The sequence below is a fragment of the Medicago truncatula genome, chromosome 3 (assembly GCF_003473485.1).
Source record: "Medicago truncatula cultivar Jemalong A17 chromosome 3, MtrunA17r5.0-ANR, whole genome shotgun sequence".
NCBI classification, from domain to species: domain Eukaryota; kingdom Viridiplantae; phylum Streptophyta; class Magnoliopsida; order Fabales; family Fabaceae; genus Medicago; species Medicago truncatula.
Window position 1 is genome coordinate 48,181,192 of NC_053044.1, and position 13,933 is coordinate 48,195,124.

A 13,933-nucleotide genomic window follows, 5' to 3' on the forward strand; every position below is an offset into this window, starting at 1 on the left:
TCGAATCACCCCATTTTTTGAATTGCATTTTTAAATTAATAGTATGACAAAAATGGAGGACTTCTATTGGACGTTAACGGAAAGAGAAAAAAAACAAATTTACATAAATAATGTAGGCTATTAAACTATTTAATTTAAAGGGGGTCTTAACTGGGTTAAAGGTTAAATTAGAAGGAGAAAAACACTAACCTAATAACTAACACATTAACATTTGCCCGTAAAAAAACTCTTCAATTTAAACTGTTGCACAATTTTATTTCACAATAATTCTAAATGGGAAAGCCAAATCAAATCACTACAATACTGCATCATTTTGGCCCGCGGAGGGATGGATATGGGCAGCTATTTGTTATATAGAATGCAAAATAAACGACAGTGATACAAAGCCGGTATATAGAATACATAATAAACGATAGTGATACAAAGCCGGTCCATTTTGAAAGGCAACCTTTAGATGTCCATCGACGGAAATCAGGGAGTTGCATAGCCATTCTTAACACTCCAGGTCAAAACTTGGTTGGACTCACTATGATGACTTCAGGATGAGGCATACACCACAACAAGTTCAGTCTTCAGTGGGATAATCAGATTCAGTATGCTGATTTCAGCTCAAAACTTCGGTTTCACAAACATATTGCATAATACCTTTAACAAGATTTTAGCTAGGCATTGAATTTGATTGGAGTTTAATTTTCACTTCATCAAGGCAAGCCTGAATATCCTTGAATTCTTCTGTGTCAGAGAAGCTCTGAGCCTGAGAAAACAAGTAATAAATTAGAAAAACGTTAACTATGCTGCTGACTTCTTCAACTCTCAAACATTAGAAACCTTAAAACAAATATCTTGCCTGTCTGCAAATGTTCTTCAAGTGCATCTCAGCGGTAAACAATTCCTTGATACTGCCAGTTGATGTCGATATTTCCATGTACACCTTGCAAAGTTCTAAAGATGCTTTTGCAAACTTTTGGAAGCGATCTCGGTCATTCCAAGTATCAGAACCCTGAAAGAATATAATTGGACAATTATATTAAGACAACAGATGCAGGAGAAATTTCAGAGAGCTCGAAAATAAGTCAAAAAACAAGAGATCAAAGATACTTCTAATTAAAAATACAAAGGTAGGGAAATAAACGCTTTCGACAATCAAAAGAGAAACATTGCAGTGTTCCTAATGTTAATGTTAATGGTGGATGGTTTATTGTGCACAAGCTACTTTAGACTGGTTGTTCACACTAGCCAAAAACATGTTATTGAACAATAAACCTTTTCCAACAAACACTGCATGTAATGCTTATTTTGCAAATGTGTGGTGATAGGGATGCAATGCAACTGCACAGAAATTATGCTATATCTTTTGGATAAAAAAGATATCTGATATGTACTTTGACCTTAAGGGACATACCTGGAAGGATCGAACTTGCTTCAAAAGGGCTTCAGAACACATAATGAGATCTCCCTTAATTCTGTGCCATTTAGCATATAAACCCCAGATTTCAGGTCCATATCCACTCCCGTTTTTAACTATCTGTATCAGCAAAATAATAATAAATAGGGCCTCGTAAATTTGCACGTACCACTTATTTTTTGCAAGACCTTTATTTAACAAGCAAAGATTATTGAGTTGCACTAGCTGTGGCACTTACAACACACCACCAGGGCATTGGGATGGAGTGGGAACTGGGAAGTGTTCATTAACCACTTCACTAAGTAGAAGGAATCTACAAAAAATAATCTTGATAGAATTGTGTACCTGCTGTAAAACATTTCCAAGCGACAACATTAATTGTTCAGTTTCACGCGATCTTCCAGATACTTGCTCTTGATGTTCTGATCCAGAATCAACAATGCAGAACTGATCTGTATTAGGCTTATTATCAGTTGTCACAGGAGGCACATAATTACTTGTAGAATGCCGCTTTTCCACCTCATTTGTGATTCTTTCCAATAAAACTGTGTCTACTCTTTTATTTTTAGTAATGTCCAACACCATCTGAGCGGCTTCCAGTGCCTAAAAGAATTTATCAAACTAGATGAGCAATGAAGAATCAACAAGTGCTTCAAGTAAAGTTTTTTTAATGCACGAAGCCTACATTTAATATCATTTTAATTTTTAATTTTTTAAAATTGCTAAATCTTTAATGGACCAACCCCCGCCTTTATTGTCTCTCTTCTTTACCCAATTGTCCAATTCACAATTTTATGACAGCGACTTGAATATCATGGGGTGCCTAAGTTCCACATAGAGTAGTATTGGATGCTCCATGGAGTATTTAAGGGGCTTGGTCATTCCCCTTGATAGCTAGCTTTTAAGGGAGGGTTCCTCAAGTGCTTGGGTGCTTATCACATATCATAGAAGGGTGACCCAATAAAATTGTCATAACAATAAGGAAACGTTTGAAAATTAAGTTGATTCCATACCATAACGCAAAATTAAGTACATTCCATCATATTTTAAACAAGACAATGATAATTGATATCATCATATTTCATTTCAATCCAAACATAGCCTTGCAGTGATGGCATACAAGGCATAAAACATGCAATGAAACTGCAAAAACAATATTCCATCATGTGTTAAGAGTCATTTTGACCAACAATATAAAATAAAATAAATCACATACCTGACTGATATTGCCAACGTCAACAGCAACATGGCTGTAATTCTCCCAGAGTTGCCAGCTGTTTCGTCTGTTACAAATCATCATGGTGTTAATGTGTATCCTAGATGGCTAAATTCATAATGATTATGAACTAAAACACATGTATCACAGTAGGTGGACATTTCAGCATGCATATAAAGGCCGATATTCATGTGACATAGAGGAAGTTTACTAAGAAGAATAAATACTAAACTTGAACTTCAAGGCTTCTTTAAATGCAATAAAGGCCTCCTTGCTCTTTTTCTTGATTAAATGCCTGCAATGTTAGATTAAACATATCATTAGTACAGGCAATAAGGAAAAATTTAATAAACCACAACTGTTTTTTCATATCATTATTATTACTTGATAAAGATTTTATTTTACTATTATCATTATATGGACTGGGAATATATTGCGTTGTATTACTGAGCTCACAGTTGTGATACCAAGGTAAAAGGGTTCCGATGCAGTTTCTATAGGATATTTGTGTCCCTATGGATAATCCAAAATGATAAAGCATCGAATACTCCAAGCTGGAGATCTCAACTTAAAACCCAACAGGAAGTGAATTAGGTGAAATTTAAGAGGGCCCTGATTTTCTCCTTATTATGTATCCCAATTTCCGACGCCCAAAAATTTATGCTTTTAAATAATTACAGACGAGGCTTTGCAGAAAGAAACAAAAACTAAAATAGTGTAAACACACGCAAAACTATTTTTGAATATTAGAAGAAAGCAAGAACAACATACAAGCAAGCTATGTTATTCCAAGCTTCCCCATTGTCAGGATCGAGCTGAACAGCACGAGTAAATGCATCTAGAGCCTTTTCAACATCCCGTGCCTGTTGAAATTCTATGGTTAGTTTGAAGTACTCTAGAAAACAAAAGTAAGAAATAGAAAACAAGGGGAGCAAATCTACATTAGACAGCATCAAAACATGGAAATTTGTAATTCTGTGCCCATCCTGACGAACCAATCAGGTGATGCAACATATATATCAATCTGCATAGACAACTGTAACATAAGTGGTAATCTATGCATGTCACAGTGGTGACTCCCTGAAATAAACCATCTGCGCTTAATATTTTCTGATCATAGTCCTTCACATGCAACTACAGTCCAATTCACCAGAGTAGGCTGTAGGCCTAATACTAAAATACTGTCACCGCGTCAACAGCAGTAATAACTAATTTAATAATGGATAGTCCTGGGTATCTAGACATCCACAAGAGAAAAATTGTACAGTAATTGTACATTTTATTGTATATCTAATGATTAAAAAACAAACAGATGATAAGCAAATCTAAAGAACATTACACAATTTACCTTCAATGCAGCAGCCCCAAATGCAAACCAACCATCTGGAAACATAGAGTTCATTGACATCGCAGACTCCCTTAAATTAACAAACAAAATTTACTGTAGTTAACATATCAAACCAAATAGCAATGTTACAATCAAAACAACAGACATTTTTAACATAATGATGACAAAGAAAATGATGAAACTGAAACGCTTCATTCAGGACCAACATAGCTCACCATAAAACTTTAGATGTCTCATATTCTCCTCTATTGTATGCACTGCGGGCCAGAGAGCGCTGTGAACCAGAGAAAATGTAATTTGTTTAAAAAATGTTGATTTAAATTTTTTATAATATGACAGAAGCAAAGTACATTAGATTAAGCATATAATAGGCACACCTTAGCTCTAGCAGACCTATTGTTGGAAACTTCCAGAGCTTTTTCATAGCATGCATCATTATTGGTAATGTCACCCAAGGAGCACCTAGAATAATATTCACACGAGAAAACAAATTATGCAAAATAATGATATTCTTGCTGTTCCATTTTTCAATTTCAATAGTGTAAGCTGGCCTTTCATCTGTCATGGTAGGTTCTTGATTGATGACAAAGTGAGTGAGGAAAAAACAGATAACCACATATACTCCCAGTGAAGATCTCCATGAGTAACAAAAAGGAAAGGGCATACATAATATAATCCAAGTCTGCACTCTTTCAAAATTCGGTCATTGTATTTTTTAAAAATTATAGATGGTCATCTATCACTATATCAACCCTTATGTGATCATTGTTTTCTTATTAAATTGTTCAAAATTAACGTGCTCCAAAATTTTGAACAATTAAGAAACACTGAGATTTTATTAAGCTGTTTGTGGGTATGTGTGCTAATGCAACAAAGTTAAAGGAAGCTCTTGGAAAATTAATTTATCTTTTTCGGAAATAAATTGGGAACCCTTGCATAGGGGATTAAATCTTGTGATCCTTTACTAATTTTCTTAAAGTATTTATTTCTTTCAGTAGCTTGTGCATAGAAAATTATTGTTTGGTTTCTTTCCTTTCCTGCTTCTTATATTACACCTCCCTTCCTGACCTTGAGCTATTTATGCACTGCTCTTCTGGAAAAATTGAACAGCAAACAGACTATTTTCCAGACCTCTATTCTCAGAAGTTAACAGTCACTTTTTAGTCCACGAGTGACAAAGTGATATTGGGCCAAACACGGAAGATAAATACCTAATTATCCTACTTTAGTGAATATCTTATTCCCCTATCATTATAAACTTCCCCTATCTCTCCAACAAAATACTTCATTTTTATTGTTAAAAAATATAAAAGCACTGTCAAATCGTACATCACTTGTAACATTATCAATTTTCTCATATTGCTAATGAAAATGATCCATTAATTAACAATTAAAACTTTTTGCAAAATATCAGGTCATCTGTAATCTATATCCTATGAGTAACATGGTGTAGTTATGAATCTTGTGATCACTAAAATGACAGTGACAAATGTACTGCAAAAAGTAAATTCTTTAAAGAGTTATCCTCCCAGAAGAATCAGATAAAAACATAAATTGAAGGAACAAAAATAATTGTGATATTCTTTTAGTTGCTATAAGATCTGGATGTCCGTCCCCGTACTCATTAGTTGCTATTCCTAAAAATACCGTGTTTGAATAAGCAGCTTAAAGAAGTGCTTTTCACATGAGATCTTATATCATAAATGCTGAAAATATTCAATAAGCATAAGTCTGTTTCCATTAGCTTATTGCTGAAGTGTTTGTGCCATAAGCTAAACCTAAATAAGCTTTAAAAATACTCTTCCAAATGCCCGCAAGACTATCAACAACCCACTTCAACTCAAGAATGGACTGTGTGTCTATATACACACACTACAGTAAAACTTGTCATAGAAATAATCGTAGTAGTTAATTAATTAGCTATTGTTCAAGAGCAACAGCAACCTAATTAAAAAAACCAAAAGCAAGACGAGCCAAGTAACATACCATAATCTAGGGTCATTTGGTCTTTCTGAAAGACGCTTCCTGATGAGTTCAACAGCTGTTGCTTTCTTCTCCAAGAGACTGATTTCCATGTCAAACATCAAACGAACCAATAAGGGGTGAATATTGAGAGAGTAAATTGGTTCATTGATTTCATATCACATCATACCTGTAGCAGTGTATAAGATTGTCCCATAATTCTAAATCTTCAAACTCCTTTATTGCCTCCCCTATCAAGCCACAACGCACCAAAAGTTCCCCGTACTCTCTGAAATTGAAAGATAAAGTAACAAGAGTCAATGGGCTAAATTCCAAAAGAAAAACTTGGGGTGAGGGGGTCATCTACAGAGAAAAAGTTTATACTTTCTCAAAGCGGGAATACTAGCCATGTAAACACCACAACTGAAGGGAATTCTTTCTGCAGTTGCTGGAGAAGATTCATAAATACGCTTCACCTACAGAAATATGCATAATATTTATGTTAGGTGCAATAAATAAATCAAGCCAGTTCACATTTCACAATCACATTGCAGCCAAACTGAAACCAATGTGCTATTTATAGGTACAAAGGTTTAACAAATATTAAATGTTAAACATACATTGCTTCTATTTATTGTCCTTTTAAATATCAAATTGTGATTATTTATTTTTAATATATAAAATGTGAAGTATGTTGAGCACAATTTACTTGCAATGTCATAAATCCTATAAGTCTCTTAAACTCTTCAAGAAGTAATAATCACAGGTTGTGATCCAATTTTGGCCAGTATAAACCATAAAAAAGTTAATTTAAGTTGATAGCTTAGTTTCTTTTTCTACGAGAGTTCAACATCAATATTTTGACACAAATTTATAAAATTTGTTCATTGCAATAGGGAAAAAGCAGAATCAATTATCAGACAAATGATATAGTTTTCTTTTATTAGAACTGAAAAGAGAATGTACATTCATATAGGTAGGAGTCTCCTAGTTAACTCCTAATTAATAAGGAAGATTAATCAACACAATCAATACAATGACTAGTGGAGTTAAAACTAAATAGTCACAACTTTCCAATATCTCCACTAAGTACTTGATTAATTATTCTAACATATTTTTCTATGAGAGTTCAACATCAATATTTTGACACAAAAATTTATAAAATTTGTTCATTGCAATAGGGAAAAAGCAGAATCAATTATCAGACAAATGATATAGTTTTATAAATACAAACAAAGTTAACAGGTTACTAAAATGAAACACATACTAAGTTATCCATCATCAGTAATGCACGCTCCTTTGTTCGACTGCGCAATGACTCCCATCTAATACGCAAGATATCGCAGAAGCTACGTATCTAAAGCAGGAAAAAAACATTAAAAAATGCAGATGATTAAGTGGAACACTAGAATAAAGGAAAATGCACACCATAAGCACAAACAAAGTTGGCTCTATGGTGCGGGAAAAAAGCCTTATTTTAAAACAAATATAAGTGGTAGGTTTTTTTCTACTTACAATGAAGTAAGAGTAATGCTGGGAATCAATTGCCTCAATGTAAGGAGCCATATCCCATCCTGAAACCAAGTCATGAGCCAGCAATTAAGTCAACACCTACAACACACATCCAGTTTGTTTTCTCCTCTTTTCAGGAAAGTTTGTGGTTTTGGATTTTAGAATTCGTTTAGAAATGTAAATAGCACTAAAAGGAGGGAAAAAAGGAAAGCAGACTACTAAACGTTAGAGACCATAATGTAGGTTATTCTATGAAAGAGATGGCTTAATTAGGGATAACATAGTAATGGATCCTGAAAGTTCCAAACAAAAGTGGATATTTAAATAGACACCAGACCACCTTTGAAAAGCAAACAAAATTATTGAAATTGAATTTTTTTTCCTTCAGACAAATCTCTCCTTTCATCAGACTCAAAAATATAAAGACAGCATATGCTTAACAGAAGAATGGGTTAAATTGTAGCAGTTGACCCTAATTTCACCCCTCTGTTGTTTCAAATTTGGCAATCAACACGCTGAAACTTCGAATATGTTGCTAATAAAATTTTTTTTTTTTTGTGAAGAAGCTAAATTAACCCACCCAAATTGGCACTGGAGATAATCGAACCTGAGACCTCGAGGAGGAGCACACTCCCAGATCCCAAGCCACCAGACCAACCCAAGTGGGTTTGCTAATAAAATAATTACTTCATATTAATGTTGTCCAAGTTTAGAAATATTAATAGAATATTCGATTCCACATCAACAGAAGTAACCTAGGAATGCAACTATTGAGTAAAGACAAACCAAAATATCTATTCATTTGATCCGATTTCTATCTTTCCCTCACTTCAAGTTTATCTGAACATAAAAAATAGGCTTTAACGACACTTAATCCCATAGCCGAGGTAGTTTCAAATTAGAAGGTTGAAAGAGGGATGATTTATTTATATGAAGGCAAATGCTAACAAGGGCCCTAAGGGAAAATGTTAAGAAACCAAAGATAGAAACTTTATCTTGGAATTTGTGTTTAGAAAAAAAAAATTAAACTTCAAAGAACTAAATACAAGATTTCCAAGTTAAAATTTCTACATTTCTATTCATTTGATCCGATTTCTATCTTTCTTTCACTTCAAGTTTATCTGAACGTCAAAAATAAGCTTTAACAACATTACAGCACTTTATCCCATATCCTTATCCCATATCCAAGGTAGTTTCAAATTAGAAGAGGTTAAAAGAGGAATTTATTTATATGAAGACAAAGGCTAACAAGTAACAAGTGCCCTAAGGGCACATGTTAAGAAACCAAAGATAGAAACTTTATCTTGGAATTTGTGTTTAAAAGAACAATTTTAAACTTCAAAGAATTAAATACACAATTTCCAAGATAAAATTTCTATCTTTGCGTCCTTAACATGTTCCCTTAGGGAACTTGTTAGCAAGACTCTTATATGAAAGTATACGTATGATAGAAATGATATTGTAAATGCATGTACAAATAATAAAGGCAACTTACGTTGCAATTCATCATGTCGGGAACTCTTCTCGATTAGAAGGCAGTATGCTAGAACTACAGCCTGTTGTGTTGCTGTCATGTTGGAAGTGACAGCACCATTTTCCACATCTTGTGACCTAGTTTTAGAGTCATCAGCATTTTCTAACAACTTCGGTATTACCAGTATGTCAGATGTTTCAGAGGTTTGATGCTGATGCAAATTATTTCGACCATTGCTGTCATCACATGTTTGGATGCCAGTTCCCATTAAGGGGCCGTTGTCCCCAGTGTTTGACGAACTTGTGTTTGTAACAAGTACCATTTGTGCCTTTGGTTCAGCCTGTGTCAAAGAATAACGTATTAAAAGATAAGTACCATGAATGAAACTTTCTGATGGTGCAGTTTACTGTGTTTACCTGATGTACGGTACGGAAACCAAGTACCCCGGTAACTGAAAGCTGAAGCCCAGCTGCCATCTCAGCTGACTCAAAATGTGTCCTGATACAATAAGGTACTTCATCATAAAAGGACACCACGGGAAATCAAAGTTAACCATCATTTCAACATTTAAATAGTATTCTACAGGAAAATTTTACTATAAACTTATTTCTAGTTTCATCAATAACATAGTTATTTTACCAATTCCAAGTCCATCATGCTTCCAATATATATTTGTACACTTCAAGGTGAATCCTCACAACTGGATAGGAAATGCGGGGCGGGGATTATCATTCATACTAAGTTACAGGTCACGACTTAGTATTCTCGGTGAGAAGTAAGAAGCAATGCATACTGTTAAACTAATCAAACACAGGCTGTGCTTGACCTGGTGTTTGTCAACTACTTTTTGCTTAAGACTAGTAAACATATTAAGGGGAAGATATGACAATTTATGTAATGCAAGCCCAAAAACCATGAAAAGGAAAACACAACTTTTTCCCCAACAACTTTCCATTTCCGCAGGGAATGCTTTTAGTTGGTTTCGATTCCAGTAACAGATTACTAAATCCTTCCTGAAAAGGATTTACTTCCAGCATTGCTTGCATAAAGAAGTTGGAACATATAAACAAACCAGAAAAAATAACCTCGCAAATTAATGTGACTAAGCAAATATTGTCATTTGTATGTTGCTAATATCCAAACAAGAACATAGTAATTCCAAGAGGTAACGAGACAGGATACAAAATACAACAATAAGTTTTTTTTTTTTAAGAAGAAGCCAAACTAGCCTACCAAAATTGGCACTGGGGAGAATCGAACCTGAGAACCATAAGAGGAGCATAATCCAAGGTCCCAAGTGAATACCACAAGGCCAACCAAAGTGGGTTTATAATTTTAAGTATATTAACGATAAGACATCACTAAGACTTATAGTGTCGTCATTAGGACAACCGTGATTTGTTGAGTAACAAAATTTTAGAGTTCTGTCCTATACCCCGTATTAAAAGTTTATTTATCCTGTAGCTATTTTAAAAATAAACACAAAACAGACAACATTTTCTTGTCTAGTCCCTTGTTTTTAAACAAACCAAGTGTAGCCTAAATGTAAAGTGCTTCCTTTAAACAGACTACCTTGCATACAAAGAATGGACTAAAATACTCTCCAGGTGATTGAACTATATACAGGTACATAATGAAGCATACCTTCCATTCACATCGCAAACAAAATAATACAAACAAAATCTGTCATAGTAAAAGGAAAAATAAAAATCGAAGAGAACTGACCTACAAGGATCAACTCGTCCATATGCATATTCCATAATTCCAACCTCTAAATGAAGCAAGGAAACAATGGCCAAGCTCTCTCCATCACGCAAACCAACATCCCAATAACTTTGAACTTTTTCTGAAGTGCCAAATTGTCGTAAGGCTTCGCCCATATAAGCATGCAAAAGATCAAAAAGAGTAGAAGATCGCTCATCCAAAATTCTCTGTTCAAGAAGCAAAACCCTTCCAAGCCACCAAGTAAGGCTTCTAATTCTAATATCAACTGATAAATCTTTCATCCTCATAAGCAACATCTTAGAAAAAACTATATACTAGAAAGAGAAAGAAAAAAAAGACTAATTAGTTACTTGAGTTGAATCGAATGTCAATTGATAATTCAAAGTCAAATTATGAAAGATTTCGTTTCAACTAATTTTATATAATTATAGTAATAATGAGCTGTTAAATGCAACGCCTAACGAATGGAGTACCTGAAGATTCGAGAACTTTCCAAGCAAGTCAGAACCATCAGCCATTAGATAATTACGCGCCCAAATATCCCATTCTGCACATTCTAATTCAACCAGAGACAAAGGGAATCTCGGTAGCTCCTTCCCCTTCAAAGGCCTGAAATTACAATCCACTGATTTATAAACCAATAGCTTATTTGGGCTTATCCTCTGGCATACGTACTCATGAAACGGTTATGTTTTTGAGATCTTATGGAAACAGTTTATGACATGTTCATAAGTTGTTTTCAGCTTCATAAAAAAGATTTAAGCTTATTTCCACGAGTTCTCCAGGATAGCTTACATGAAAATCAACTTTGTTATATCTTGTTATAAAAATAGTTTATACATAAGCACTTAAGCTATAAGCAGCTAATTATGGTTCTGTTGGATTGACTTATTTGAGCTTATGTACTGGCGCTTTGTGATGCTGTTTGGAAGAACTTGTGAGAATAATTAATGACAACGAGTATAAGCTTCTTTCAGCTTATTTTCATAAGTTTTCCAAGATAGCTTATGAAAACAGCTTATAGCCTATACAGATTTAACTTATTTTACCTCTTGCTGTAGAAATAACTTATACATAAGAACTTACCATGGTAGGTGCTTGTGTTATAAGTTGCAAATAAGCTATTTATCCAAACATGTCCTAAGTTGTTTATCCAAACCGGACCCAAATAGCAAATAAGAATAAAAACGGTTTCTTTTGTGATGAAAAGGAACATTACCCAGTGAAATTACATTGAGTAAACCCTAGAAATGCAGCAACAGCAATACACAACACAAGAGTAGCCCTGCGAGTCTGTTCAACTGTGCTAACGGTGGCGTCTGTTATAAAAGACTCAGCGCGATCCACAAACTCGGAGTAGAACCGTTCGCCGGAAGAATTTGGTGGCGGCGATTCAAGATTAAGCTGGAAGATGAGTTTACTGGATTGGGAGGTGAGTGCTTCAGCATAGTTTCCACACTCAATTGAGCTCAAGAGCTTGTTGATGAGGTCATCGGGTGATTCGGAATTTGAAGACGGAGACGGTGAAGGAGTGAGGGTGCAACGGAGGAGACGGAGCTCGTAGCGACGGATTCCGGTAACGTCAGATTCTTCCAAGGTTGACATGTTTTCTGGCTAAGCTCACGTTATGTTCTTGCTTCAGGGTTTAGGGTTTTTTCTTTTACATTGTTTTGCTTTCGTAGGTTTTGTTTTGTTTGTTTCTAAAGTTTTTAATAAAACTAGATCATGAACCCGTGCTAGATCACTATGGCTCTGTTTGATAAAAATAGCGGATAGCTGATAGCTTTTAGCTGATAAGTTAATTGAAGTGTTTGGTAAAAATAGCGGTTCATCTAACTGATAAATGTAAAATGACATAAAGGGTATTCTTAATTCATAATAAAAATTATATCATTAATTTAAGTATTTGTAATTTAAATTTATTAATTTAATATATCCTATGTATTATAAATTAAATTAAATTTTATTTACTAAAATTTTATCTTATATTTATTATCGGTGTTTCTACTTTATAAAGAAAATAACATTTACCTCAAAAAAAAAAAAGGTAGCATTAATAAAGTAATACTAATAACAGAGAATAAAGAAAATAACACTTACTTACCTCAAAAAAAATAAAAAAAAAGTAATACTAATAGAATAATAGTATTTTGTTCCGTAAAAAAAAAAACAAAGGTATATATTTTTTCAAAAAAAAAAAAAAGGCCAGCTGATATATATACAAAAATTGGAATAAAGGGATAGTAGTCTTTATTACGTAGCTTATTATAAAAATTATAATGGATAAAAATACAATTTAAATGAAATAATAAGGGTAAAATTGGAAGAAAAAGTGAGAAGCTATAAGCTCAAACGCTACTTGGAATAGCTTCTGAAAAATAGCTTATAAGCTCGTGAAATAAGCTATAAGCTCATGGTGAAAAAGTGTTACCAAACAGAGCTTTTTTTGTCAAACAAGTTTATAAGCTATAAGCTAAAAGCTAAAAGCTCTTTTTTTGGTTTCCCAAACAGACCCTATATATACATGAAAAAGGCATTGTTAATTGACATAATAGTTAAGAAGATATTGCACTTGAAACATCATTACAATATAATCAGTAACAACAACATTAATCAACGGATATTTTAAAACACTTCTTTGTATACTACATTTGAAACGTCATATTTATATCTGAATCCTCATCATAAGTCAATAATATCTTTAGTCCTTTTCGTGAACATATAATTGTTTTTCATTTTCTTTTTATTTCTACTATATGAAGTAAGTAAGGTAGCTTACAAAGACAACTCTTGAAATAAACCTTGATAATGATTAGGGCCTACCTTAATAGCTAATAATGAGTATAATTTGCTTGTTGGAATAAGCTATAAGATAGGTCTGCTCTGAGTTGATTACAAAATCTCATTTAACCATAATAAGAATAATTTGTTTGTTTGAATAAGCTATAGGATATGTCTACTCTAGGTTGATTACAAATATCACTTTACTCTAATGAGTATAATTTGGTTCGTTGAATAAGCTATAGGATAAGTTTGCTCTAGGTTGATTGCAAAATCTTTTATTGTCCATAGTCATACATTAGATATATAAAAAGGACGTGAATTAGTTTAGTTTGCTCATATAAAAGACATGGTCTCATTAATGCTAAACGTATAATTTTTTAAGCTTTTGTTTTTTTAAAGATTCTCCTCACGTTGTTATCATGTCTAGAAGCTTCGGTCATAATTTACAACTTCTCAAGGATATATGTGTGTTTCATTTGAATAAGATATAGGATAGGGCTGCTATTA

General features: G+C 33.6%; 1 protein-coding gene across 1 annotated transcript; it reads right to left on the minus strand.

The window, feature by feature from the left end:
- Positions 1-185: 185 nt before the first annotated feature.
- On the minus strand, positions 186-12,338 carry LOC11424027 (tetratricopeptide repeat protein 27 homolog). The gene is made up of 20 exons (XM_003602650.4): positions 11,862-12,338; positions 11,116-11,251; positions 10,643-10,956; positions 9,334-9,415; positions 8,939-9,257; positions 7,447-7,505; positions 7,199-7,288; positions 6,316-6,407; positions 6,122-6,220; positions 5,956-6,033; positions 4,347-4,431; positions 4,185-4,243; positions 3,970-4,039; positions 3,393-3,484; positions 2,854-2,916; positions 2,622-2,688; positions 1,751-2,008; positions 1,403-1,525; positions 848-1,000; positions 186-754 (listed from the first exon to the last, which is right to left on the minus strand). The coding sequence occupies exons 1-20, from the start codon at positions 12,245-12,247 to the stop codon at positions 659-661; spliced, it is 2,721 nt and encodes a 906-aa protein (XP_003602698.2). The 5' UTR covers positions 12,248-12,338; the 3' UTR covers positions 186-658.
- Between the last annotated feature and the right edge of the window lie 1,595 nt (positions 12,339-13,933).